Source organism: Echiichthys vipera (assembly GCF_963691815.1).
Source record: "Echiichthys vipera genome assembly, chromosome: 11".
Taxonomy (NCBI): Eukaryota; Metazoa; Chordata; class Actinopteri; order Perciformes; family Trachinidae; genus Echiichthys; species Echiichthys vipera.
In genome coordinates, this window is record NC_139836.1 from 12408739 (window position 1) to 12433638 (window position 24900).

A 24900-nucleotide genomic window follows, 5' to 3' on the forward strand; every position below is an offset into this window, starting at 1 on the left:
CTGCCTGGTTGTGCCACAAAGTTGCCTGCCTCCCCCAGTTTTCCAGTCAGTCTGAGGTCGCCAGTCTGTCCGAGTTGTAAATTGGTACACTCACCAGATCAAATTGCTGTTGTCTCTGACTGTGATGAGGTGATATTCTTGTTTTCACACATTCTGATGGCACAACAGTGTTTTTCTTGCTTTGTGGATACATGTACTACATCTACCCATGGATTTTAAGTATATTGCGTAAATTGGTTCTTAGCGGGTAATGAATGGATTTATATGGACATTAACCTGAAATAAGTGAATTTGCAAACTGGGTGCCGCCCAACCCTTACAATTGGGCTTAAAGGAATAGTTTAAGTGAATGCTATATTTAGAATATTTTCACCACTTTACCGTGTTATCTGATGGGGACCTGAAGCTGTTCTGTCCATCTATGCTCTTTTAAAGCTACCAGCTATCTTTTTTTAAGATTCCTTTTTTTGGCAGTTTTCAGGCCTTTTTTTTAGGTAGGACGAAACAGGGTGAGAGAGAGAGCGAGGGGGAGACATGCAGCAAAAGGCCGCAGGTTGAAGTCGAACTCGCGGCTGCTGCCTCTAGGACCTTCAGCCTCTTTACATGGGACGACTGCTCTAACCACTCAGCCACCGGAAGCCCCAAACGTACCAGACTCTTTGACAAAAACAGTAATTTTACCTCCCTGTTTGCTGGTCTATAATAACTTTTGTTATTGTGTGACTCTGATGTTTTTAAAGGTTAAGTTCAGACTCACTGAAATCAGGAGGTGGGTAATACACTAGCTTTTGATATGTACCCCATACAACCTCACTTCAAAGTATACGATCTATCCCTTTTTAAGGTGCCAGTCATGAAGAACAATGTCTGTGGTTCAACTCTGGCCCGCTTTTATTGGGGGAAAATATTTCTTTGTCTGCGCCTGTCCTATTTCTATCAATTCATCTTCCGAAATAGAGCAAGTTCTGTCTGAGATACACTATATAAATATTTTTATCCTTATTGTTTCTTATACTGGCTAGTAACAGGACAGACCTATTCAGACCTACTCTCTAGATTGTGAAACTGTTGTAAATGTTGTTTGCAAAGTGATTCTGTCAGGACCACACCTTACAGTCACACAACCGGAGAAAATGCTGATGTTGAAAAATGTAGCTCTTTGCCTGCATACAGTATGTGAGCGTGTGCATGTGCGCCATGAGCCTTATGTAATATAAATGCAGCAACATGGGATGCAGCACCCTCGTCCTCCAGACGTCAAAAGTACTGCATTTGTTTGCATGAAAGGTAACACTGCAGTGTCAACCTGACGTGAGCTTTGTGACAGCAAAGTGCAAAATAAAGCTCAAGTGGAAACTCGTGATGAGATGGAAACAACAAATCCGTGTCTCTGTGAAGGTTGAGGAAATGAAAGATGTATTATGACTGAGCAATCTGCCAGTGTAAGGATTTTGTTTTTGTTTTATGGTTATTGTACAAGAGGTGAAAGGCACAGTTTGGCTCATTCCGGGCAACTGAGCAGAAATCTTTATCCAGTTTGAGCAGCTCACTGTCTCACCCTGACCCTAATAGCAATCCTGAATCTTTGCCTAGGGACATGAGTAGGGTGGATCGATGTGCAGTGTCTGCATTTGAAGGGGTGAGCTCCAGCCATAATCACATGTCCTCAGTATTTCACAATGTAACTCACTGCTTATGTGGCAGACAAGGAGCAAAATGGAGCAGTGGATTAAGATAAGCAGTTTGTTTGATACTCACACCCGACAGTCAGTCAGATGGTTGTGTAATACGTATATGTAGCTCTTTCACAGATGCTCTCCGAGACAGAATGTGGTTTTGAATAGAGGACCACTTTTCGAGCAGAGACTAAAATGACCCTCCCCATCTTGAGCACAGAAGGAGATAAGAGACAGCTGGATGTGACACCGTAGTTGGTAGTCACTCTATATCCAGGGTATCTGCAGGTCTTAAAGGATTGCAGTAATTCAGCTTCCTAAAAAAACGCCCTTGAAGATTTCAAAGTTTAAATTTCCTACTTTCTACAGAGACTCTGGTATCCACCACTGATCTATTCACAGTTTCTCAATAGTTTTTTTTCCCCATACATTTTTCTGATATTAATATCCTCATATACAATTACATTTTATTTATATTACCGACCCAAAATACAAGCAGATCTAATGGATCATATGAGACTTCTTCACTCTCTGTATTGCATATGTGTGGGAAGCTAGAATTGCTTCATTTAATTTAATTCATTGTACTTAAGGCAAAGACAAGTCAATTAGACCAACATATAAAACAATTTAATTTGACATTGATATTAACACATTTATGAGAACAACAGCATAACAAATAGTGATATAGATCAGTGGATATAATTGGCCACAAATAGTGGTCACACATATTTAAGATTTAGCCTACTTGAAGTGTGCTGTTTTATCCATAAAGAGGTTCTGATTGAACAAATAGAAAGCCATGTCACAGCAGTCCCCAGCAGTGCTGTCTAGCTTCAGTTGTTTTTTTGCCCTTTTTTCTCTTGCTACTAGTGTAATGGCATGCGTGGAATGTACTTGGCAAGTGATCAGGTCGGCCATCATGGTGCTCATTGGTTTGCGGTAACTGTGAGAGTAAATCCGGTGTTCACTGAAAGAAAGGTTGTTTGGATTGTAAATGTGGGATTTACACCAGCCAGTTGCCTTCTTCGGCTGTGACCACGGCCAAAGGGCTAGCATGCGTGACCATTTTGTTTGTGTGTAGGCCCTGAGGTTGTTTGAGTATCCCCTGCATTTCTTTTACAAATGGAGTGAGCTCAGTCTTGCCGCTGCTGAGATGTGCTGGATTTTTCAGTGTTCACTCTGTCTGGATTAAATGGCCTCATTGTGTTATAGATGTCTTTGGAGATGACGCAGAATGAATCTGGAAGAAAACATGTCTGGAACTCACAAATCCCAGACTTTAGGGTCTTCTGTAGTTATACATGGAGGGGATTTTGTTTATAGTCATCATACATTCATTGTAGGGCTGCAGCTATTGAATCTTTTTGTAATCGAGTACTCTACAGGTTATTCCATTGATCAATCGTGTGATCCGTTAAAAAAAAAGCAATATAATTTGCGTTATTTTGCAAAAAAAAATATAATGTATGGGATAGGCCTATTTCGTGTGTGTGTGTGTGTGAGGGGGGGGGGAGACAGAGAGACAAGATGTGTGTGTTGAAGGCAATACACTCACAATTTACCATGAATAAGTTTAATAAGTTTGAAATTCTACGTAATACAGGTGTTTACTTAAACAGGTTTTAAAGATAAATAATGAGTGATAGATATTATCAGGAAGAGCGAGTCGCTCTCTTCCTGTTTACTGTAACAATGAGAACGTACAAAACGCGACTGACACATTTACTCAAACAAAACTATAAAGACTGATCAGGTGGGTAAGACGGTCAAGACAGATGTCCGTCCTCCGCAGAACTGGGTCTGTCCAACATTCCTGCCTGTTCTAGGGAAGGTTTTCGTTGCCACCGTACTAAATGGGGAAATTGTTGGGTCTCTGTAAATCATAAATAAGTCATAGAGTGGTCTATACCATCTCTGTAAAGTGTCCTGAGATAACTTTTGTTATGATTTGGTACTATAAATAAAATAAAATAAAATAGAATTGAATTAGGTAACGTTACGTTTAACATTCATGAATAACTAAGGACAGCTAACGTTGCCCATTCTCTTACTGTTTCTATGTCACTACGGCAACCACCCTCCTTAAATCGGAACAGCGGCTCTCGGTGAAGTGGTGTTAATAACGGGCTGCTTTCAGCTCAGTCACTGAATCATCCATGTCGTGCTGTTGGGGTATAACAGTTCTAGTTTGCAGTGGACACATCGCACCGTTTTGGCTTCTTTTTTAAGTGTGAAATGATCCTTTGCCTTTTCCGGATATAGTGGTGTGCATCCGCAAAAACAGTTTGTGTGGAACAATGATCCCTGCACTGAACAGGCCGCATCACGGGAGTTAGGAATTAAACAAATCATTGAAGCAGAGATTTTGCCTCGATGCATTTTTGTAATCCAGTAACTTGAGGTACTCGATTAATTGTTTCAGCCCTAATTCATTGACTGAAAAGAAGATCTACATCTTTGTGGGATTGTTTTCCTCTCACTCCTGCTGTCTGTGTAATCCACTGCCAACAGTGTGTGCTTAAATGATCTACATGTGAACGTTGTCGGTGTCATTTCAGTGTGAGTACTCTAAAAATGAAGAAATAACAGTTTTCCTGCGCAATCAATTTGACTTACCTCAACCTAAACGGTACTGAAAAGGAACAATGTCTTACACTCACTATATCTTTTGAAAGTCTGTTTGTACAGTTGTATTTGTTTATGTGCTGTCTTCAAATGCATCTCATATTGTGAATAGTAGGACAGGAAGCTGCCGTTTTACTGATTTAATTATTAGTTTTAGTAGAAGAGTAGTAGTAGGAGATTGACAGCCAAACTAGGATTGACTTAATGCCAAAGCAGAAGGTATTATGAAACAACCTTCTTACCTTTTTAGCTAAGCAGAATTTAGCCAGTGTTTATTTTCCTCCCAAGCTATTACCCTATCATTTCTGCCTCGTTTTCCTGTCTCTGAAAACCCTTCACTCTAGATGGATGCCCTGTTCTACATGTCTCTTACTCAGACAGACTAAGGAGGCCTTATCCAGCAGCCTAATAATGCAGGCAGTGTGCGCCCGGGAATTAAATGCTTCCTGTGTCTCTTTATGGCCCCAGTCGACTCTTTGCATTCCTCCCAAGGTTAATGTTTGATGGAGGAGAGATGGCTAGCCAGAGATTCACAGAGCTGCACTCTTCTCTATCTCTGGCACTGAAAGATGCCAGGGGTCCCTGGGCCAGCGCTTCATGTGGATAAGGAAGTGACTGGCACCTCGCTATATCAGTCAACACAGATGTACAGTTTCATTCACAGTGAAACCTGAGTCACTGTGCAATCTCCGTTTTTGACCTGAGGTTGTGTATTAAAGGTGGAGTCTGCGATTCTGGAGAAAGATTGTTGCTATTACAGAGCCAGGCCTGTGTTTCAACAGCAGAGATTTTTAAGCACACACAGACTGGACAGCTAGCAGTAAGGAGATATTTGCTGAACCAATCACAGATTGCACCTCTAAATGCGTCCAAAGTAAGAACTTATAAAGCTGTTCTTTCCAGAGGTTGTGACAGATTTTTATAAAATAATAAAAATAAAAAATATGAAATTATGTTTAAGAAGGTCGTCCATAATTTTGACAAATTAGAACACTGTGGGCGATCTACTGTAACTAAACCATAGCATAAGGAGACTATATCGCTTTAGCTATTGCAAAATGTCGAGTTAAGAAGTTTCTTTAAATATCCCAATGACTGTAATGGTTTCATGTGGTGTTGACATGAAGAGTGGCTGTACGGCCAGTATTTGTTCGTCTTTTCTCTCTGCCCTCTTAAAAATTAAGAACTAGGCCTATTGACTATTACTTATTGAGACAGTTTAATGACGGGTTAAAACACATTATGATGTCATTTTTATAACCCTGTCCGTCAAAATGCTGGACAACAAGAAAGTATAATGCAATCTCTTAAACTTAATCAGCCGTTTGGATATGACATACTTAAGGGCTTTAATGTGTAGCCAAACTGACCATGCTTTTGCTCTAATTGTTTAAATAAGTGAGATATTTTGAAGAAATCATGGCACTTTCTACTGGCAATTTATTGCGTTTTGCCTTTCTGCTTAGCGTGATATCGTTAAGGGGATATGAAAAGACCTATATCGTTATATGAGATTTTGGTCATATCACCCAGCCCTAGTTCAGCTGAACATCAAGAGACATTTAATGGAAAATAGCTCTGCAATTAGCAAAGTCTCACATTGCCGACCTATCTCCACAGCTCTGTGTCAGTGCTGTAGTGTGTATGGTCTAGCTGCACAAGTTAACACGCTGGGATAGGGGGGGGGGAAGCTCTGGCTTATTTGGATATCCTTACACCAATCCCAGTCATCCTGGGTGGCACTAAGCACAGGATGCAGCGACGGTGCCCTTGCAGAATAGCCTAGTTAGCGGAAGGGGAGGAAAATGCCTGACATCCGGCACGGGGGCACGTGCCGCATTGTATCTGGTAAGCCAGACTACAATTAGCCTAATGAAGCATTTGTGGGTTCTGCAGCCCAGTTGCATGTGATACAATTTCAATGCCCTGAGGCAGTGGTCCTCACTGATTTTTGAATGGGAGCCACTTTAGCCAGAGTTATAGTTATTTTGGGAGCCACAGTCTGGCCCAATCCAAACAGTGGTCATTTTCCATATGCAATATTTTCCGAATGCCTTATTTGTGCCCTTTTTGTGCCTCCTCTCCCATCTTCCAAAGACAACACAAAGTTTTTCCTGCTTTAGTGCATGTAAGCAAGTAGTTTATCACTTTTTTTCCCTATTGACACATCCAAAAAGCTTTTTTTTTTATCCACCTACAAATCTATACTTTTCTATACTGTGGCTTTGCTGGCATTTTCTCGATTCATTATCTGTCATTCTCGTTTTGGCTTTCTGTTTTAATGTTCAATGACACTGGCTCAAGAATGTGGAAAGTCAGAATAATGCTTAACATTGTTTACATTGTTGTCAATCCTGAATAGATTAGTATATATCCAGCTGAGGGTAGGTGTACTGTACATGGAATAGGGCAAGTAAGAATGTGGAGGCTTTGTAGAGGTATAAGGTAGAGAGATGTATAGGCTGTGCTGACCCACCTTTCAAGAGCATCAGTTTGCATGCGACTGGTGCCAGCTAACCTGGTGCTGTTACTGTCAAACTGAGAAGCAGTACCCTAAATCCTCAGCCCGCTGTAGCAGGCAGATTGTTATGAGTTCCTCTGCAGAGAACTGTGGATCGTAAGAAATGCTGTTATTAATACGAGGCAGATTGAAGTGCTGTCATGACTCATTATTGCAGGCAGCATCCGCGCTATTCGTGTTAAACTGTGATCCAGCCCACACAAACTCGCACCATCCTCTGCATGTAGAGTGACATGCAGGGAATCAAGTCAACATTCATTCCCTTTGAGATGTTAACGTGTGGTTACAGAATTTGAATCATTCCCAAGAGAAATTGCCTTTAGAAAATTGACAGGTTTAGTCTGGCTTTTGGTGCTTTTCTCTATCCTTGTTTTCAATGGATCTACCATCATGCTGCCGCTCTTCTGTGCTTATGGTTTTCTCTTGTTTAGATTTACTTTTGTTCGCTTTTGTGTGAAACCGAAATAAGTTATATAGCTTGCACTCCAATTATTCTGTTATCTTCTTCTAACTACAGTAGCACTTTGATGTGTGTGTGAATATTGGACGGACTGTGTGGACAGATTTAGTTGTGTTTGGTTTCGGTGTCTCACTGCTCCTCTTCAGACTATATATAGTGGAAGATAACTCCATAAGAATGCAATGCACTCTAAGAAAAATATAAAGCATTAAGAAGAACAAAACGACACAAAATAAACTACGGTCATGCCAGTTTTTCCCTCACAAAAAATAATCCACTTCATTTGCTGCTCAGTTGTCAAAGGACAACAGTCATTGCTTTCGTACACAATGCACTGTAGTAAAAGCCGAAATATAGTGCGCTCTTTCTTTTTAGTGAATGAAGAATTGTTTTGAATCTGGAATTTATTCTGAATTGAATTGTGATATTGTTAAAGGTTACCACCTCTAATAATAACACCAGATGAAGTAGTCCTGCTGAAGCTAACCAGCCTAGATTTAGTATCAGAGAAGAAGGCAATTTAATATATTACTTTTCTTCTCCATTTGTAAGACAGAATGCTTGTGACTGAAATATATTAACAATGGTACAGTGTCTGTCCCTGCTGTAAGATGGATACAGTTTTGCTCAATGTGCATTCTGCATGCTTCACTGTGAACTAACCTCTACGTACAACTCTCATTACAAGTGTGCATGTGTGTACATACTTGTGCATGCTTGTGTGGTACCCAGCAATTCAATTTAATGCTGACTCAGACTGAGTGCGTCAACAGCTGCTGCCTGTTACTGAAGAGAGACAGTGGTGTGCAGAGGGAAGGGATTTTAGAGGAGGGAGGGGGACATTGGTGTGTGGGAGAGTGAGTAGGTTAGATTAAAATAGAATAGTACAGATTGGCTTTTTTCCCCCCATCATGCCACGCATATCGATTTGACATCATCCTATTTCAGTCTCGACAGAAGTAGTTGTTCTCAGATGCTGCCTCGTGGAGATTGTATTTGAAGTCAAGTCTTTGTTGCTAGCTAGTTCATATCATAGATGCCAAAACACAGGAAACATTGACTCTATTTATAAAAGCAGCTACTGTAAATCTTTTACTACTTTAAAGTGTGACCTGACAATCCTATTTTTGTGTTTCCAGGCCCAAATTGCCTTCCTGCAGGGGGAGAGGAAAGGCCAGGAGAACTTGAAGAAAGACCTTGTGAGGAGGATCAAAATGCTGGAGTATGCGCTGAAGCAAGAGAGGTGAGTTCCTTACTACCCACTGCTGCCTCAGCCCACCCACAAATCACACAAATACCTCAGCTAGTCTGCAACAATTTTCTATGTTTTGAAAGTTCCTAAAAATATATTGTTGCCTTTTTAAGAAATACAGAAAAGGAGTCTCACTGGTCAACAAATTAACATGTGCTGCACCTGCACAGAGCCAGCACACTCCAGAGTGCAGCTCTCTGTGAGGGGAACATGGAGCGTGAGTTTAGCCGGAGAATCATATATCGAAAAGAGAGCTAAGCCAGAAGGCAAAGCTCTCGATCTATCGGTCAATCTTTGTTCCTACCCTCACCTATGGTCAAGAAAGCTGGGTCATGACAAATAAAAATAGGAAATAGGTTTTCTCAGGAGGGTGGCTGGAGTCTCCCTTAGAGATAGGTTGAGAAGTTCGGCATTTCATGAGGAACTCGGAGTAGAGCCACTGCTCCTTGGTGTTGAAAGAAGCCAGTTGAGGTGGTTCGGGCATCTGGTAAGGATGCCCCCTGGGCACCTCCCTAGGGAGGTGTTCCAGGCATATCCATCTAGGAGGAGGCCTCAGGGAAGACCCAGGACTAGGTGGAGAGTTTATATCTCCACACTGGCCTGGGAACGCCTCAGGATCCCCCAGTTAGAGCTGGTTAATGTGGCCTGGGAAAGGGAAGTTTGGGGTCCCCTGCTAGAGCTGCTGCCCCCGGGACCCGAGCCCGGATAAGCGGTTGAAGATGAGTGATGAGAATGAGTGTAAAAGGTATGCTAGCAATTTAAAAGAATTTCCAGCTTCCTCTTGTTTATATTCTATGCGTACCAGGCTGATGTCTCAGCTGTTGTCAGCAGAAGCAGTATTGGCCAGAGAGATTCCCCCCCTGAGTCCAGCTGGTATGATGTCTCTGTCAAGAGCATGTGTTGGCATGGAAGCTTTGTTTGCTGTCGGATGCCGATGACTCTGCAGCATCCTCAGTAGAAGGACAGAATTGGAAAGGAGGAGAGAGGAATTCTCTCACCACGCAAGATGAGGTCACCGTCGCAGCTTTCTTTCTCCAGTAAACCAGAAGAATTACATTGTTCTTATTGGCATGTGCATTAGCCCGTCACCGTCATACTAAAGGTCCCTGTTGTAGCTGTCGTTATAGACTTTGCTTTTTCCTTCCTCCTTAAGGCATGGCTGCACCCTGGAACAGAGGTATATTGGTGATTTCAGCACGTCTCTGTTAATGTAACTTTAAGCTTTCATTTATGTTGTTTAAACAGAAGTAGATCTCTACAAGAACTCAAGGAATTGTCCTCATAATTCCAGTTTATTACAAGCTGGGTTATCATTTTTTTAGTTTCGACCATCATTCCCATCGATGATTACACATAATTGCAAAAGTAATTACCAAAAAAAGTCCAACAGGGTAAGATACACGAGCAGTCAGATAATTTGACAGGTTTTAAATTGAATTAAATCAGATTACCAAATTTATTTGGAACAGAAGCAGGAGGCAAACGTTAAAATCGTCACCCAAACTGTCTTTCATTAACATCTTGGTCAAACTGTGACCCATCATATATATCCTAGTTGTGTGTGCGCATAGTGTTCCTTTTTAATGAGGGATTAATATCAATATTTCAGCTGCGTTCCCTGTCATTTTTTACCTCTTAAATCTAGTGGCTTTCTTGTTTACAGCCTGTCTGACCTTGTGTTTCTTTCCCTGTTAGACTTAAGTCGTAATAAACCAGAATTATCTGTTCACGACATAAATCAAATTATGAGACGTAGCTCACATTTTCACCAGCCCCTGCAGGTGTGATGTAATAGTGTTGACGTGTCAGTCACTCCAGTCACTCTCTCCTCCACAGAGGAAGTACCAACAGTAGAAGACTCTGGTTTTGTTAGACAACTTTGAGCTGGGAATGCGTGGAATTCTATGAATGCAGGGTAAATCATTGCTGAAATGAGCGTTAGTAATCAGAAATGTCCTCCCTGGATAAGTAAAGGTTATGAATAGAAAAGTGAAAACTGGAATTGAGAACATATTAAATGACTTCCTGCAGGTATCGTAATTTGAGCTGGGAGCTAGGAGATTGTCTAGGCTAATGAGAACCAACTGAAGCAGGCATGTCAAAATAGGTTAGGGCTCTGCCATTCCTTCACTCGGCTAAAAGGTTAGTTACATTTTGCCAACCTGTGCTCTGAAGAACATCATCATTAAGTTGAGTGTGGAATTGTCCTCAGGCTGTTTGTAGTGTCTATTTAGGCACTTTTGTCCAGTATGATCATCGCAGATTCTGCCTCAGGAGCAACGCTTAACCCAGAATCACTGCTGGTTGCTAAGCAATAGGTTATGTCTCCAAGGGTATCTGAAAGCAATATCAGAAATGGCTTTCTGAATGTAGGGTGTACCCAATTTAAAATGAATTTGATTTAGATGGGGGTTGCTTCCTCTACTCACGGGAGGAGAAGTGTGGCGGGGGCAGTGTGAACTAAAAGGTGTGAGAGCTCTCCTTGTATCGACTCTTTGGCACTAATGTGGATGTGTGTGCAGTCATTGGAAGAAATCTAAGTATTGTAAAAGGCTGAGGAAGATGAAAGCTACACTTTGCTTTTTCTTTTTCTTTCTAATTTTCTAAAAGCATAAGTTTTGTTTATTTTAATCACTTTGCAATTGAATCATTTTGTGATTATATTTGTATATTGCTTTATTTTGTCCAAATTGATAATTCCAAACAAACAGGAATGACAAATAAAAGTGTTTTTTTCTTTGTTTGTTTAATACGTGGGAAGAGTTTATCGCATGAACAAGAATTTGATAATCATTTATTATGTGTTGTATACAATTGCGACTGAAATTGTAATTGCAATTAATAGAAAATTAACTGTTTAAGTCATTTTCTTTGTACAAAAAAAAATCACTGGTTCCAGCTGCTTAACTGTAAATATTTCTAATATTATAATTATTAATAATGTCTTATCTGAATGTCAGAAAAAAACAGGCATAATGAGTATTTCAACTTGGAACCAGGGAAATAACAATAGGAATTTGTCACTGTTTTCTGATGAGTAAAGTGATAAATGGATAATGAAAATAACTGATACTGTAGTTTCAGCATAATACATATTGCTATCAAAAAAAATATTGTGTTTAATGTTATGATATTGGTTACAACACAGCCCTGCTTACAAGTGAAGCTGTCTAGCGAGCAAACGTTTGTGAAGTAGAGCAAGTTAAAGTTGGGACGACTTTCAAAGCTTATGCAGATTCCATGCATAATGAGTTTTTTAAAAAGCTTCTTTTTGATCAGCGCGGTTGTCTTATTTGGCTGTCTCCCCCCCCTTTTTTTTCCCTCACAGAGCAAAATACCACAAGTTAAAATATGGGACAGAGTTAAATCAAGGCGACATGAAGCCTCCGAGCTACGACTCTGGTAAGTCTATGGTGGCTCAAACAGCCAACCCCACCTCTTCATACTAAATCACTGTGATTGTTGAGTTCACATACCTCAAGTGACAGGACTGGTACGCATGCGAAGGCTGTATTCATGTTGGATCTTGTTTGCCTCGATAGCTTTCCTCTCTGTCCTTTGCTGAATGCAGAGTGCCATTGTTGTTACGGATGTACTGAAGAAATATTGAGCTAATTAAAAAGGCAATGTACAACAACTGTGAACAAATTCATTTCAAAATATTGTAGCTCGAGAACGTAAGAAATAAGAGTTTAGAAAAATCATACTTTCACTCTATAAAGGCTCATCTTTGATAGTGGATTGGTTCACCCAAATTACAAAAAAACATTATTTCACCTGCCTCATTTGGCCATGCAGCCATGCAAATAGGTATGTTTTATTTGCCCATGTTTGTGGATATCTGCTTCTGATATTTCTGTTTCCAACCAAATAAGTTGTGCTCAAAACATTGACAATTTGCATATAAGAAAAGTAAACCGCAATGTTTCCAGGAACAGTGTACCTGTTATTCTACATAACCCACACAGTTATGTTACATTTATTTGCTGAAAGTAGTTCAAACACAAGCTGTTAATACTTATTAATACTAGGGATGCACTGATCCGACTTTTTCAATCTCAATACAGATACCTGGGCATTGCATATCGGTCGATACCCGATACCGATCCAATACCAGTGTTAATAGATAAACTGTACACCGCACTGTGTGGAAGAGACTAAAGGCATCAGGCTTGACTTACACATTACTTTGCTAACTTTGTAACACAAAATGTAACAAATGAACACATTGATACAAATGTACGGAATCGTTGTACCCTTTTTATATTATTTTTCCCAGCTGTACCTTAGGGAACGCATGTCTATAAGTAACCAGCTATATTTGAATTGAAAATGTAACATTTCGACTGGTAAAACTTAATTAAAACTGTTGCTTGTTCATGTGGGAAAACATTAACCGGGCTAGATGCTAATCGCGCTAGCGTCTATGACATTTTCAATGTTAAGATAGCATTCATGCTAAATGTCATTTTTTTGTAACTATTAGCACAGGCTGTTGTGAACACATTATAATTTCTACATTTGTATCTTTATTTCTGTGTTTCAGTTCAGTGAACTAGGTGAAATACCTCCATACAGCTGAGTCTTTGCTAGCTCCATGTTGTTGCTTGTGTGGGTGTGAGTTAACCAGTATGCTACACACACGCCTGCGACCATGTAATGGATTAGTCCATGGATCTGGTTAATAATCCGATACCCGATCCAGCTAATTTGTCAATATCAGGACCGATATCCGATCTTAATATCGGATCAGTGCATCCCTAATTAATACAATTAATTAAATGCATACAGTGTACATAAATAAACATGTAACTAATTTATCCACTCAAATCTTAAACATCAAAACACTTTGAAGTGTTCATCTCCTCCGTTAAAGGACTTAGTGGTACCTTGGTATCACTCAAGTATCAGTGCACTACCTGTTCCTTGTTTTATTATTGTAGAATAATTGGCCTCTCAAGTCCTCTGCCGTCATTAAGTCAGATGCCACATTTTCTCTCCTCATCTCTATTCATGACATATGAGGGCTGTTCAAAGCACCCAAAACCCTTGAAGTGTTGATGAATGGGGGGAGGTGAAAGGGGGGAGGTGAAAGGTGGGGGGGGGGGGGTGGGGGGGTATGAGGTGTTTTTTCGTACGGCGTTGCACCTGCCCGCTCCTCACCCTCCTGAATTAGGCATGACCCACTTTTTGAGGCAACCTTGTCTCCCTGCCCCGTCAAATCCACCTTGTACACACACACACTCAACCCATCTAAATCTTATTAACACGTCTCTTTGCAAAATTCCCAGCAGAGCAGAGTGCTGACGTTGTTCAATATCAAAGTAAGTTATAAAGAGTGCGTTGTTCTGGATGCTGCAGGCCCAGGCACACGTCGTTGCTCTTTCCAGTATGTCATGGGACATAGTTGAAGCAGAGACCAGCCATTTTGAAGGTGTCGGAATGCGTCATTAAATGTCAAATGTTGTAGCATCAAGAACAAGCCGTTGCTAATGGGTTTTAAATCGCATCCTATTTCATCTCATTTTACTGCTAGTCCTGTTGTGTACACAGTTTTAATAGGGCAATAGTTACCTGCTGGGATGTAAAATATTTGGATCGAGGCTAGCTATTAAAGTTACATGTTCACAAATTAACAAAAAGGTGAAGTAGTTGGAGCATAAATAATTCTAATACTCTCGGCCACCACTGTTAAAAGAATGTTTGGTTATTTTTGCACTTAATGTGTTAGTGTTATTTCACTGAGACAATTTAAAGAGAAGCAATATCCTCTTCCAAATAACTAATCCACTGTTGCCTTGCTAAAAGCAGCTAAGCGCTGGATATGTGTAGTTGCCAGGATGCTGTGATGCAGGAATGTTCTGGTAGTGTTTGCAGAGTGGAAATGTCTGTGCTGTTTGTGAAGCCCTGATTTGTGTCCTCCTCCTCTCCTGCAGATGAGGCCAACGAGAACGAGTCTTCTGGATCGCTCAACAATCAGCTGTCCTGGAAACAAGGCCGCCAGCTCCTCAGACAGTAAGTGCACATACTTTAATCCTTATGTGACCCAGAAAACTAAATCTTTGCAGTAAAATGGACTGTATCGAGATATCGGGCCTCTAATCACATTTCTCTGTAATAGTATTGTCATTTGAATCAGACTACTGTGCTAGAAGTTCTACGGCCCACAGAAAAACTGTGGGGAAGAGCTCCCTCACATGGACAGCAGCAGTATTACCTGGTCTTTGTTTTGTGTATCCAGAGTTCTCAGGGAAATTCGGTAAACATATCATCCTACTCTACAGTCAGTGTGTGTAAATACACCAAGCTCCCGCCTTTATCCCAGACAGCATCACATAGCCTCACACATCATCTGCCCCAACATGCTGGCTGATCAGGCAGCCAATTTATTCTTGATTCTGTGTCAAGGGACAGATCAATAACGTGCTAAAACAGCCCTCCCTTTCAGTCAGTCGCCTGCACAAATTGCCAGAGCTTCTTCTGCATCCCTACAGGGTAGGTGTTATATTTGATGAGTAGCTTCAGCAGAGCTGATACCATCAACTAGACTGCCAGAGGAAGTGGTACTTTTGACAGTAACAAGTACTCAGCTCTTCATCATTTTTTATTGTGTTGAATTCTTTCTACTAAATTACCTTATTGTAAAGAAGAGTTAATTTAATGGGTCTTTGCAGTATTATTAAAGACTCAGTGACAATGTTTCTGCATTTTCTCATCCAAACTTCCTCTATACTACACTAATATATATATACACACATACATACATACATATGTTTGTCAGTGTTTCCGTTATCACATCATGGCTGTTTTTTGACCGATTTTTGACCGTGAAAAACTGTCCAACATTTTACATCTCTCTAGTCATAATGTCTGGCAAAAATAAGTGTATGCAGCCCCTCTCTGTGTCATTCAATATCCCGCCTAAAGCACTATAAGATTGGGTCACAAGTAATATTCTATCAACACCACTGAAGGGTGTCAGAGAAAAGCTGCTCCACTGAGCGAGTGCAGCTGTGTGTTGAAGGAAGGCAGCAGATGTCACTGAAGTTGCAATAAACATCTTAATCATCACCCTGTGTGTTAACATTTTGCCATCCCAGCAAAACAAAACTCACAAAAGGAAAATATTAAGAACTGGATGTTCAGTTCTATGTGTACTTCAAGAATTTCCCATCCATCTGTCCCACACATTTAAATCTTCCAGGACACAGAAACTGAAATCACGATGGTTCTATTCCTTGAATTACACTTTTTTTAAATGAGGTGAGACCATTTGCAACCAGGTTTAAGTTAATTTACCTTGTTTCAGGTACCTGCAGGAGGTGGGCTACACAGACACCATCTTAGATGTAAAGTCCCAGCGGGTCCGAGCGCTGCTAGGACTAGCCGGGGACGGAAGCGGGAGGACAGGGGAGCGGACCAGTACTGAGCCTTTGGTCAATGGGACAGACACGTCAACAAAGGGCATGGGCACCAGAGGGTAAGTGTTCTCCCCTAAATCTATAGACTGAGCGACTACAACAATACTACAAATACATTGCCTGTAGCACTGTGTGGGATGAGTCTAATATGCTATTGCTCTCAATTTGTTAGCCCTTGGCTATCCAAGCTCTCAATGGTCCATTATTAATTGACGACCACGTTTCTTTTCTTGATTTAGAACTTTTGTCTGGGACAGCCAAAATCGCAGTGTAAAGTGGTCTTAAAGGGCAACATGTGTTGCACCTAAATATGATGGGGTGAATCGGTACTACTACTTTTTATTGGTACTGATTGTTGTTATTGTTCCTACACAGGAAAGGTGAGCTCTCTGACACTAGCGCTGTACTGGAGGCCTTCAAGTTCATTGAGAATGCAGCAGCCGAGTTCAGCGATGAAGATGATGAAGAGGATAGTGAGGGGAGGGACAGGACTAATGTGGAATCCAGGACAGTAAGAAAACTCTTCCCTCATCTTCTGCACTCACACAAAATGTAGCTGTTAGTTGTGGTTCTCCTATTAATAACGACCCTCAATATTTTCCCCAGATCCTAAGGAAGAAGCCTCCGTCATCAACGACGCCGGCCAGTATGGACACCAGTGAGGACCCGGACACAGAAGAGGCACTGAAGGGCTTTGACTTCCTGTCCAGCCCCGACGAGATGGATACCTCACCAGAGTCCAGAGGCAACGGGGACGGCACAGACTGGGGTGAGTCATGAGTCAGTCAAGAACAAAGCAGAATTGGAATTGAATGATAAGCACAATCCTGACACCACAGAAACAGTTTTGGTACCTACAATATCAGAATGTTTATTTTCTCTTGCACAGTGATGGGCTTGTTCAGTTTGGTAACACTGTTAACCAGACTTGTTTAACAAGGACCTTTTAATCTACAAGTGTAGTTAACACGTTTCAGCGGCTCTGAAAATATTACTAATTATTTTATGCTGTAATCTTATTTTTAGCCTGCTTCTCTAAATTAGACCCATTGTTGGGTGACTGTTCATGAAGTACTCGTCATTCATAAATCACGCTGTGGTCATAAATCATGTTGTTTGGATGTTTCTCTGTTTAACCCATAGTTTGTGATCTGTTCCACTGTGTGTTCCCATAGCCAGCCTGTGACCGCAATATCTCTCCCACTCCTGTGTGTCGTCAAATCAACCTGATTCCCTTTTGAGTCACACTTGGTCCTTAGACCTAAAGCTAGAAAAGATGGGCTTGATGTCAAGCTGAGGTGTTTCTTTATATTTGAACATGGGTTTGAGAATTTCAGTCATTTGTACTCAGCAATGTGATTATCACAAAGATTTCACACTGAGGATTTTATGATTTGAGGTATCATGACTCAGAAATGTTCAAATGAAAGATTTCCCCACATGGCATTCATTTCCCTCCTACCACTCTTGATTCTTCCAATAGAAAAGAAACCCTAAAACGCTTAAACAAGATAGTTAAATTCTTCTTCGCCCCCTTGAAGCTAGTTTTGCTAGCCTAAATGAAAGATGTTCATCTCAGGTCTTAAAGGTCTACTAGAGTACGAGTCTGGGAGAGGTCCCTGCATCTTTCCCACCATGCCAGGCCACCCGGGCCTCAACCAAAGCAGTTCCTCAACAGCCTCTTGGCCTTATTTTGTTCCCCCTTTGTAGAGAAGGACGAGCAAGGTCCCATTTCTGAGGCCTGGGAAGTGGACCCGGGCCTGATAACCAAACTCAAGGAGCAGTACAGAAAGGAGCGCAAGGGGAAAAAGGGGGTGAAGAGTAAGTCCTGTCAGGCGTTGCTGCCTCCCTCCTACTCTTCTCTCTGTAGAGCCTGAATTTCCTGAGTTCAGCCAAAAAGCCTCAAATCAAAAACGAAACATTTTGGCTGTTTTTTTCCACCTCCTTCTTTAGCTGCTCCTTATTATGCCTTCTACTTGGCATTGCTCTGTCCTTTTGTCTATCATTTCATATTGAATGTCTCCTCTGTCTTCTAGTGAATGTACTGTACATACAGCAACTTTATTTTCCTACCCAAACAAAGTGTAATGCCTGATGCATGTTTTCTCTGTCCCGTTTAAATGTTTTCATTTATATTCACATTGTCACCTTGCAACACTGTCAATTATCAGAGATTAATGGGAAAATGAGTCATAATAACACATCCATTTCTTTCCCATCTGGGTTAGCACCAGTCCCGCAGTCATCTGTCTACTTCGGTATCTTCTCCAGTCATAACATAATTAACACCATCTTCATCCTCATCCGTCAGCCATGTTGGTACTATAGTTATTTTGCTGCTGTTGTAAAATGATAGCAATTACGAGCTAATTCTGTGACTCAGCTGAATACTACCGCTCTCAAAATAACAGCCCACTTCAGACGAAGCCTTATTTAGTAGCTGAGAGCTCTTAGATTTAACATTTGTGAGGCCCAAGCTCTGCATTGCTGCTTTTTTTTTTATTGTGATTGAATCAGAGATCAACAACTTAGTGGCATCTTCTCCTCTTTTGATTTAAGCAGAAATCTATTTTTGATCCTCACACTTCACACTCTTATCACTTTTGTGAGCGTGTGGAAAAGATTGTCAACAGGTCTGTTAAGGATTTCTTTTATGGCAGTTGTAGATTATGCATATTGTATTCCATTGCACCAGGGTTAATGTTTGATTTAAACGGCCCACATGTGTTAACATGCTTGTAATCATAAAAACCTCTCTCCATACAGCACACACTTGATGATAAACATCTCAACACCCTTTCTAGCTCTTTAATAAATCTAACAAGGATTCTGGTGTTGACTTCCTTTCATTTTCTCTTCTTTTACATACTATCATTTATTAATGTATTGCCTTCCCTTTCAGTGCTGCTTTCCTTCCATATGCATTCTGTGTTCTCTTTTTCAGCTTGTACTCACAGCTTTTTAAAATCTATTTTATTGTTTCATTCTTTTTTGCCTCTCTTTGTTTCTGTCCGCTCTCCATCACTGTGTGTCAGTTTGGTAACAGTGTTGACCTGACTCGTTAAACAGGGCCAAACCGGTCCAAGCTACAGGACATGCTGGCTAACCTGAGAGATGCAGAGGACTTGTCTCACATGCAGCCTCCACCATCCACCCCCCAATCTAGACCCAACGCGGCCCGCTTCAACGAGCACGATGGAAACCGACCAGATGAAGGTGCTCAAGCAAAAACACCAGTAGATTGTAGCGTTCATGTGTTAGCTCATTGTCGGACTGGCTTGGATTCCATTCATCCTTGGTTAATTGTGTCCACAGTGGTTGCATATTTATTATTCATTTGTTCTTTCCACAGTTGAGGCACTGACCTTCCCACCCACCTCAGGGAAGTCGTTCATTATGGGCACAGACGAGGCAATGGAGAGCGAGCTGGGCCTGGGGGAGCTTGCTGGACTCACTGTGGCCAACGAGGCTGACAGTCTGGCATACGATGTGAGTAGGAAGAGGCAGAATGGATTTTTAGAGCCATTGGAACATTTCTTAGAGGGGAAATTATTTCTGTTCACATTCTCATGAAAAACAGCCATCCCACCTTCCTCCTCTAATCTGCAGAAAATTTACCAAGGCACATCACACGCAGTAAATGTGTCAAATGTGCTATTTTTACAGGCAGCGTCAAGGAAACGGCTTTGAAAGTGTAATATTGGAAGATATCAGTTATTTTCTGAGATCACATTAACAGTACTAATGTCAAAGTCACATAACTATAAAAACTTGTAGCTGACTTCAGTGTGAAAGCAGTCATTTACAGAAAAAAAGTGGTGAAAGGATGTTTGTGAAATCATTAATTTAACATTAAAGAAAAATATATAATGTTATTTTTAAACACAGACAGTAGCTGAATGCACCTCCAAATGACAGAAACATATTGCACTGCCTTTATTTTTGCTTTGTTTTGTTTTTTTAATCTATTGTTTCATTTTCTGTCCATGAATGAATTATGTTTTACTGTTTTTTTATGGTTGTTTTTTTTTACTATTTATCTTTATGTTATTTTAGGACTGCTGATTACAGGTTATAACACTGATAGTTGGATGTTGAGTTTCTGATGTGATGTCTTCTCCTCAGATTGGCAACAATAAAGATGCCATGAGAAAAACATGGAACCCTAAATTCACTCTGCGGAGCCATTTTGATGGGATTCGAGCTCTGACCTTTCACCCTGTGGAGCCCGTCTTGGTCACTGCTTCAGAGGACCACACACTCAAGATGTGGAACCTGCAAAAGACCGCTCCTGCCAAAAAGTAAGAATGTCTTCATGCTCTTTGAATACCTCCAAACATTACTCCAGGTCAACCCAGACTGATTTCTCACTGATTCACACTGTTGCTTTTTTTCTCAGCCAAAAGGAAAAAAAACAACAACAGCTGTGTTGTATTGATTAGTTGTCCATTCCTTCCTTGTCGGCTTTGTTAGAGACACTAATACTCCGACAGCAGCAGAAGAACATCATTAGAGAGAAAAACTCTGGAAAAGGAGGATAGCTTGTCTTTGTTGCTGCACTGTGACAAAATTCAGCTGCGGGAAACTGTCTCTTGACAAAGTGACAAAGAACTGACACAAGACTCATTATGTCAAGCCTCTGCAGCCGACGCAGAGTCTGTAGTAATATGATGCATTTTATTTTTAGAGCCAGAAGTCAGGAGTCAAGGGTATAAGTAAAATAAAACAACGTGATACACTATGTGCTACTCAATCCGTATAGAAGCAAGTTGCACACCCATTTATGGTTTGCCAATAACTTTTATTGTAATCATCGACATGTTGAGCTGGCACTGCTGTGTGGTTTTGTATGTTACATTAATGAACACGTTGTTTTTCCACAGGAGTGCATCTTTAGATGTGGAGCCGATCTACACCTTCAGGGCCCATAGGTAAAAGCACTGCACATACTTTAGATAAAAACAATTATTCCATTTTGGCTTCAGACAAGAAATGTTGTTAATTCATTGTTATTTAAACCACAGGGGGGCGGTACTGAGTGTGGTGATGAGCAGTACAGGGGAGCAGTGTTTCAGCGGAGGGGTTGACGGGACTATACAGTGCTGGAACACCCCCAATCCAAACATTGACCCCTACGACTCCTACGGTAACGGCGCTTTGCGTTTTGTTTGGATTTTCAAATCAGATCATGGTGACTGACATTGATGGTCTTTTGTTTTCCGTGACAGAACCATCGATGCTGCGGGGAGCGTTGTGTGGTCACACCGACTCAGTTTGGGGTTTGGTGTACAGCAGCGTGCACCAGCGCCTCCTCTCCTGCTCGGCCGATGGAACCGTGAGACTGTGGGACGCCAACACCACCTCCCCCGCCCTCGCTGTGTTCAACGAAGACAAACGTACTGACTTCAAGCTTGCTTTTTTATTTTATACCAATATTTGCTTAAGTTGAATAGCTAACAAAAATGTACCCGTCTCTCTATGTACAAGAGCTCGGAGTTCCCTCCTCGGTAGACCTGGTGTGCAGTGAACCAGCCCACCTGGTCACATCCTTCACAAACGGGGAGATTGGCCTCTTCAACATGGAGACCCGCCAGCTGGTCCTCAATCTCGAGTCCAATTTGGAGCCAGGTAGGTTTGCCAGCTGAATGGTTGTTGCATTTACCTCCAATCAGCAAAATTCTCCGTTCATTTCTAGGCATGTAGTAATAAAACAGCTGTAGGAAAAACAAATCATTAACAGACACACGTTCTCATCCACTATGCTGCCTGTAAGGTCACTGATACAGTACTTCAGTCATAAGACCTCACTGTGCTCATCATTACATTTTAAGTATATCTTTCCAGTGTTACTAAGTTAACCAGTGGTTTTCAAGTCTGCATCAAGTACAAACTCAATGTGTTACCTGACTGTTTAAGAAAGTCAACGTTAGCGTTAAAATTAAGTTAACATTCTTTTTTTTTTATGTTACAAACAAAAACAGACCAAAACAACGTACACTTCACAACTGAAGGCAAACCAAAGAAACAGACCTGCGTCTTGGACAAAAAAGGAGGAGAAAAAAATAATGCATAATTAAGACAGTAAAAAATAAGGAAAAACTAGCAATTAACATTATAATGACAAACTCCATGGTGTCCAAAAACAAACAGACCGATGGGAACAAAAGAAGGGACAAAAACAAAACAACAATCTCCATCAAAAACTATAAGACACAGCCAGAAATGGGAAAAACTTCCCGCTAATCCTGCTTCACGACGCCTCACCAACCCCCAACCTCAACAAACTCTTTCCACCTCTCTGAATGTTTTTTAATATCTTCAGTTGTAGTTACAATCAATCCTTCTAAAATAAAAGAATGTTTAATAAATCTTTTAAATTGGTTAATATTTATTGAATCCACACCTTCAGCTTTAAAAATAAATCTTTTTCCTAACAGAATAATCAAATTAGTAATATAAATGTTGGTCTCTGTAACATCACTAAAGTAAACCTTCTTAACATCCACTCAAAAAGCATAATATTCCCACAGATCAGATTTTTAGCTGCCAATGATTTCATTCACATTGACGGTCTGTTCAGGAGTTCCCTCTCCTGCTGTGTGGTGTCTAATGTGCTCGTCTGTTTTTAACCAGGCACTCCCTGTCAGATCAATAAGGTCCTCAGCCACCCGACTCTTCCCATCACCATCACTGCGCAGGAGGACAGACACATCAAGTTCTTTGACAACAACAGCGGGAAGCTGATTCACTCCATGGTGGCTCACCTGGATGCTGTCACAAGCTTAGCTGTAGACCCTAATGGACTCTATCTCATGTCAGGCAGTAAGTTCCTCTTAACCGGTGTCTCCTTGTGCCTATAACATAACTGTTTTCTGTTGACACTCTGATCTGTTGTAAGTGGTTATTACACTCATCCATAGCCAAGCTGAATGCTGATGTCTTCAACTCAATGTGCCAAAGCAATTTTTGCATTATAGCCCTGAACACTGTTAAAAAACTACCTCCTTTTTTCCATGTTAAAGGAAAGAATAGCCATTCTATTCTATATCTTTAAATTACACTAAATATCCCAAAATGTCATGCTCACAGTTATTGTATCACAATATCACAATAAGTTACATTTTCGAATTGCTGTTCCCCTACCAATTATAACTTGTCATGTCTTTACAGGTCATGACTGCTCAATCCGTCTGTGGAACCTGGAAAGTAAAACCTGCATCCAGGAGTTCACGGCTCACAGAAAGAAGTTTGAGGAGTCGATCCACGATGTGGCGTTTCATCCGTCTAAATGCTACATCGCCAGTGCCGGGGCGGACGCTCTTGCCAAAGTGTTCGTATGACGCGGAGTTGCGTCTCTCCCTGCAGCCCCGCTACCTGACTCAGCCTCCCATGATCAGGGACCAATAGAGACACAGGAGGGGAAGGACCTACAGGCATGGGTCCAGTACCACCTCTCACAGCCCACTGGTTTCCTGTCGGACTGGTAGACTATGTAGCCGCTAGCCTCAAACAGGCCGTGACTCTCCATAGAGAGCGTCCGCAGGGAGGGCAGTCAGAAGGAGAAGAGCTCTCTCGTTCCCCATCTACAATCCAGGCAGGCCTGGGTGTGACCGGCCACAGCGCCCCCCCCGTTCACCAATGGCAGACTAAAATTTAACCTCCATAGCTAGGAGGCTCAGGACAAGTGTTAGTGTGGAGTAGAGAAATGAGGTTTCAAGCCGGTCTTCTGCCCCTGTGACTTCACGCTCATCCCAAAATCGCTCTGGCCCTCGCCCTTCCCTCTCAGACGAACCATGTCTGGACCCTTTACTCCTAGTCAGGTTTTGTGTTGTGATGTTCCAGAAACGCGGGGTACTGAAGGCGCGCTGGAGCTGTTGCGGAAGCCTCTCACTTCTTCTCTGCTTCCCAGACCGACTCTGCTTGCTGGCCTGCCTTTATTTTCCTTTTTCAAACACGTATTGACAAATGTGCCTTTGCTTTAAAAAGGTCTTGAAAATGTTATTTTAACAAGCTTGTTCTTGGGAACAGGGAGGGAGGGGACGGCGGAGAAATGGAGCTGGTTGTCACAATGTTGTCGATTTTAACATTGGATGTAAAATTACAAATGCTTATAATAAACAAAATATATATTCAGTCTTAAAATTTACTGTGCAGCGTGAGTTTGAGTGCTCCTTTTTGATAAGTGTGGTTGGGGAATCAATTTTGTGCATTTCAAGGCGAAGCTGGTAGAGTGATACAGACCATTAAATATAATGCCTGTTTGTTAGATTCAAGTAACTGTACACTTCAGAAGTAAGATTACAAGCATATGTGTCCAAAGTAAACCATCTTGGTTATATAATTACAATTCAAACTTCTAGCTGTCCATCTTAGGAATAACTAATTGATTTTGGCCAGTTTGCTCTTGTGTGAATTGAATGGTTTGTACTGTATGTAGTTTTCCCCAATTGTGCGGACATGCTCGACTACAATGTGATGTATCATGTCCAGATATTTAAAGTAGTCCAGTGTTTAGCAGGACATTAGTGCAGTACTGTGGGACTACTTTGAAATAATGAGTTGACCATCCAACACTGAGGGAAAAGAAATCTCTTTCAAATTCCCGTTACAGTACTGTAAACTGTGAGGACGAAACTACCCTGGGTTAAGAAAAAAAAAAGAAAAGTAAATTAAGGTGTTGTACGTGTAGAGTACAGCTTCAAATGAGCCATTTTCTCAGTCACTGGTTTGTATATGAAAGTATGTTCAAAATAAAACCTGCTGTAAAATGTTAACTGGGCTCTGATGTTGGTCATTTGAAAAAGCTGTTTGCAACTTGCAGAACGCGGATGTGATCAGTGCAGATCATAGACTAAATGAATTCAAAAACTGTCATGGATTAGTGCCTTACACTATTGGCTACAGCTTGATCCCTGATTTTTATCACAACCATTAAATATATG

At 41.2% G+C, this 24900-nt stretch overlaps 1 protein-coding gene across 2 annotated transcripts in view; it reads left to right on the forward strand.

Moving 5' to 3' along the window:
- LOC310954010 (striatin-like) overlaps window positions 1-24726 on the forward strand; it is a 29871-nt gene extending 5145 nt beyond the window's left edge. The window contains exons 2-17 of one of the 2 annotated variants that reach the window (XM_083923286.1): window positions 8425-8528; window positions 11866-11939; window positions 14474-14552; window positions 15847-16017; window positions 16334-16469; window positions 16565-16727; window positions 17669-17779; window positions 19028-19174; window positions 19311-19447; window positions 20084-20259; window positions 20842-20889; window positions 20983-21104; window positions 21187-21354; window positions 21446-21586; window positions 22592-22780; window positions 23129-24726. In XM_083923286.1, the coding sequence (XP_083779412.1) occupies window positions 8425-8528; window positions 11866-11939; window positions 14474-14552; window positions 15847-16017; window positions 16334-16469; window positions 16565-16727; window positions 17669-17779; window positions 19028-19174; window positions 19311-19447; window positions 20084-20259; window positions 20842-20889; window positions 20983-21104; window positions 21187-21354; window positions 21446-21586; window positions 22592-22780; window positions 23129-23298 (2136 nt within the window). In that variant the 3' untranslated portion in view covers window positions 23299-24726. The remainder of the gene's footprint in view (window positions 1-8424; window positions 8529-11865; window positions 11940-14473; window positions 14553-15846; window positions 16018-16333; window positions 16470-16564; window positions 16728-17668; window positions 17780-19027; window positions 19175-19310; window positions 19448-20083; window positions 20260-20841; window positions 20890-20982; window positions 21105-21186; window positions 21355-21445; window positions 21587-22591; window positions 22781-23128) is intronic. The other variant, XM_083923287.1, reaches the window with a different exon arrangement.
- The last annotated feature ends 174 nt before the right edge of the window (window positions 24727-24900 follow it).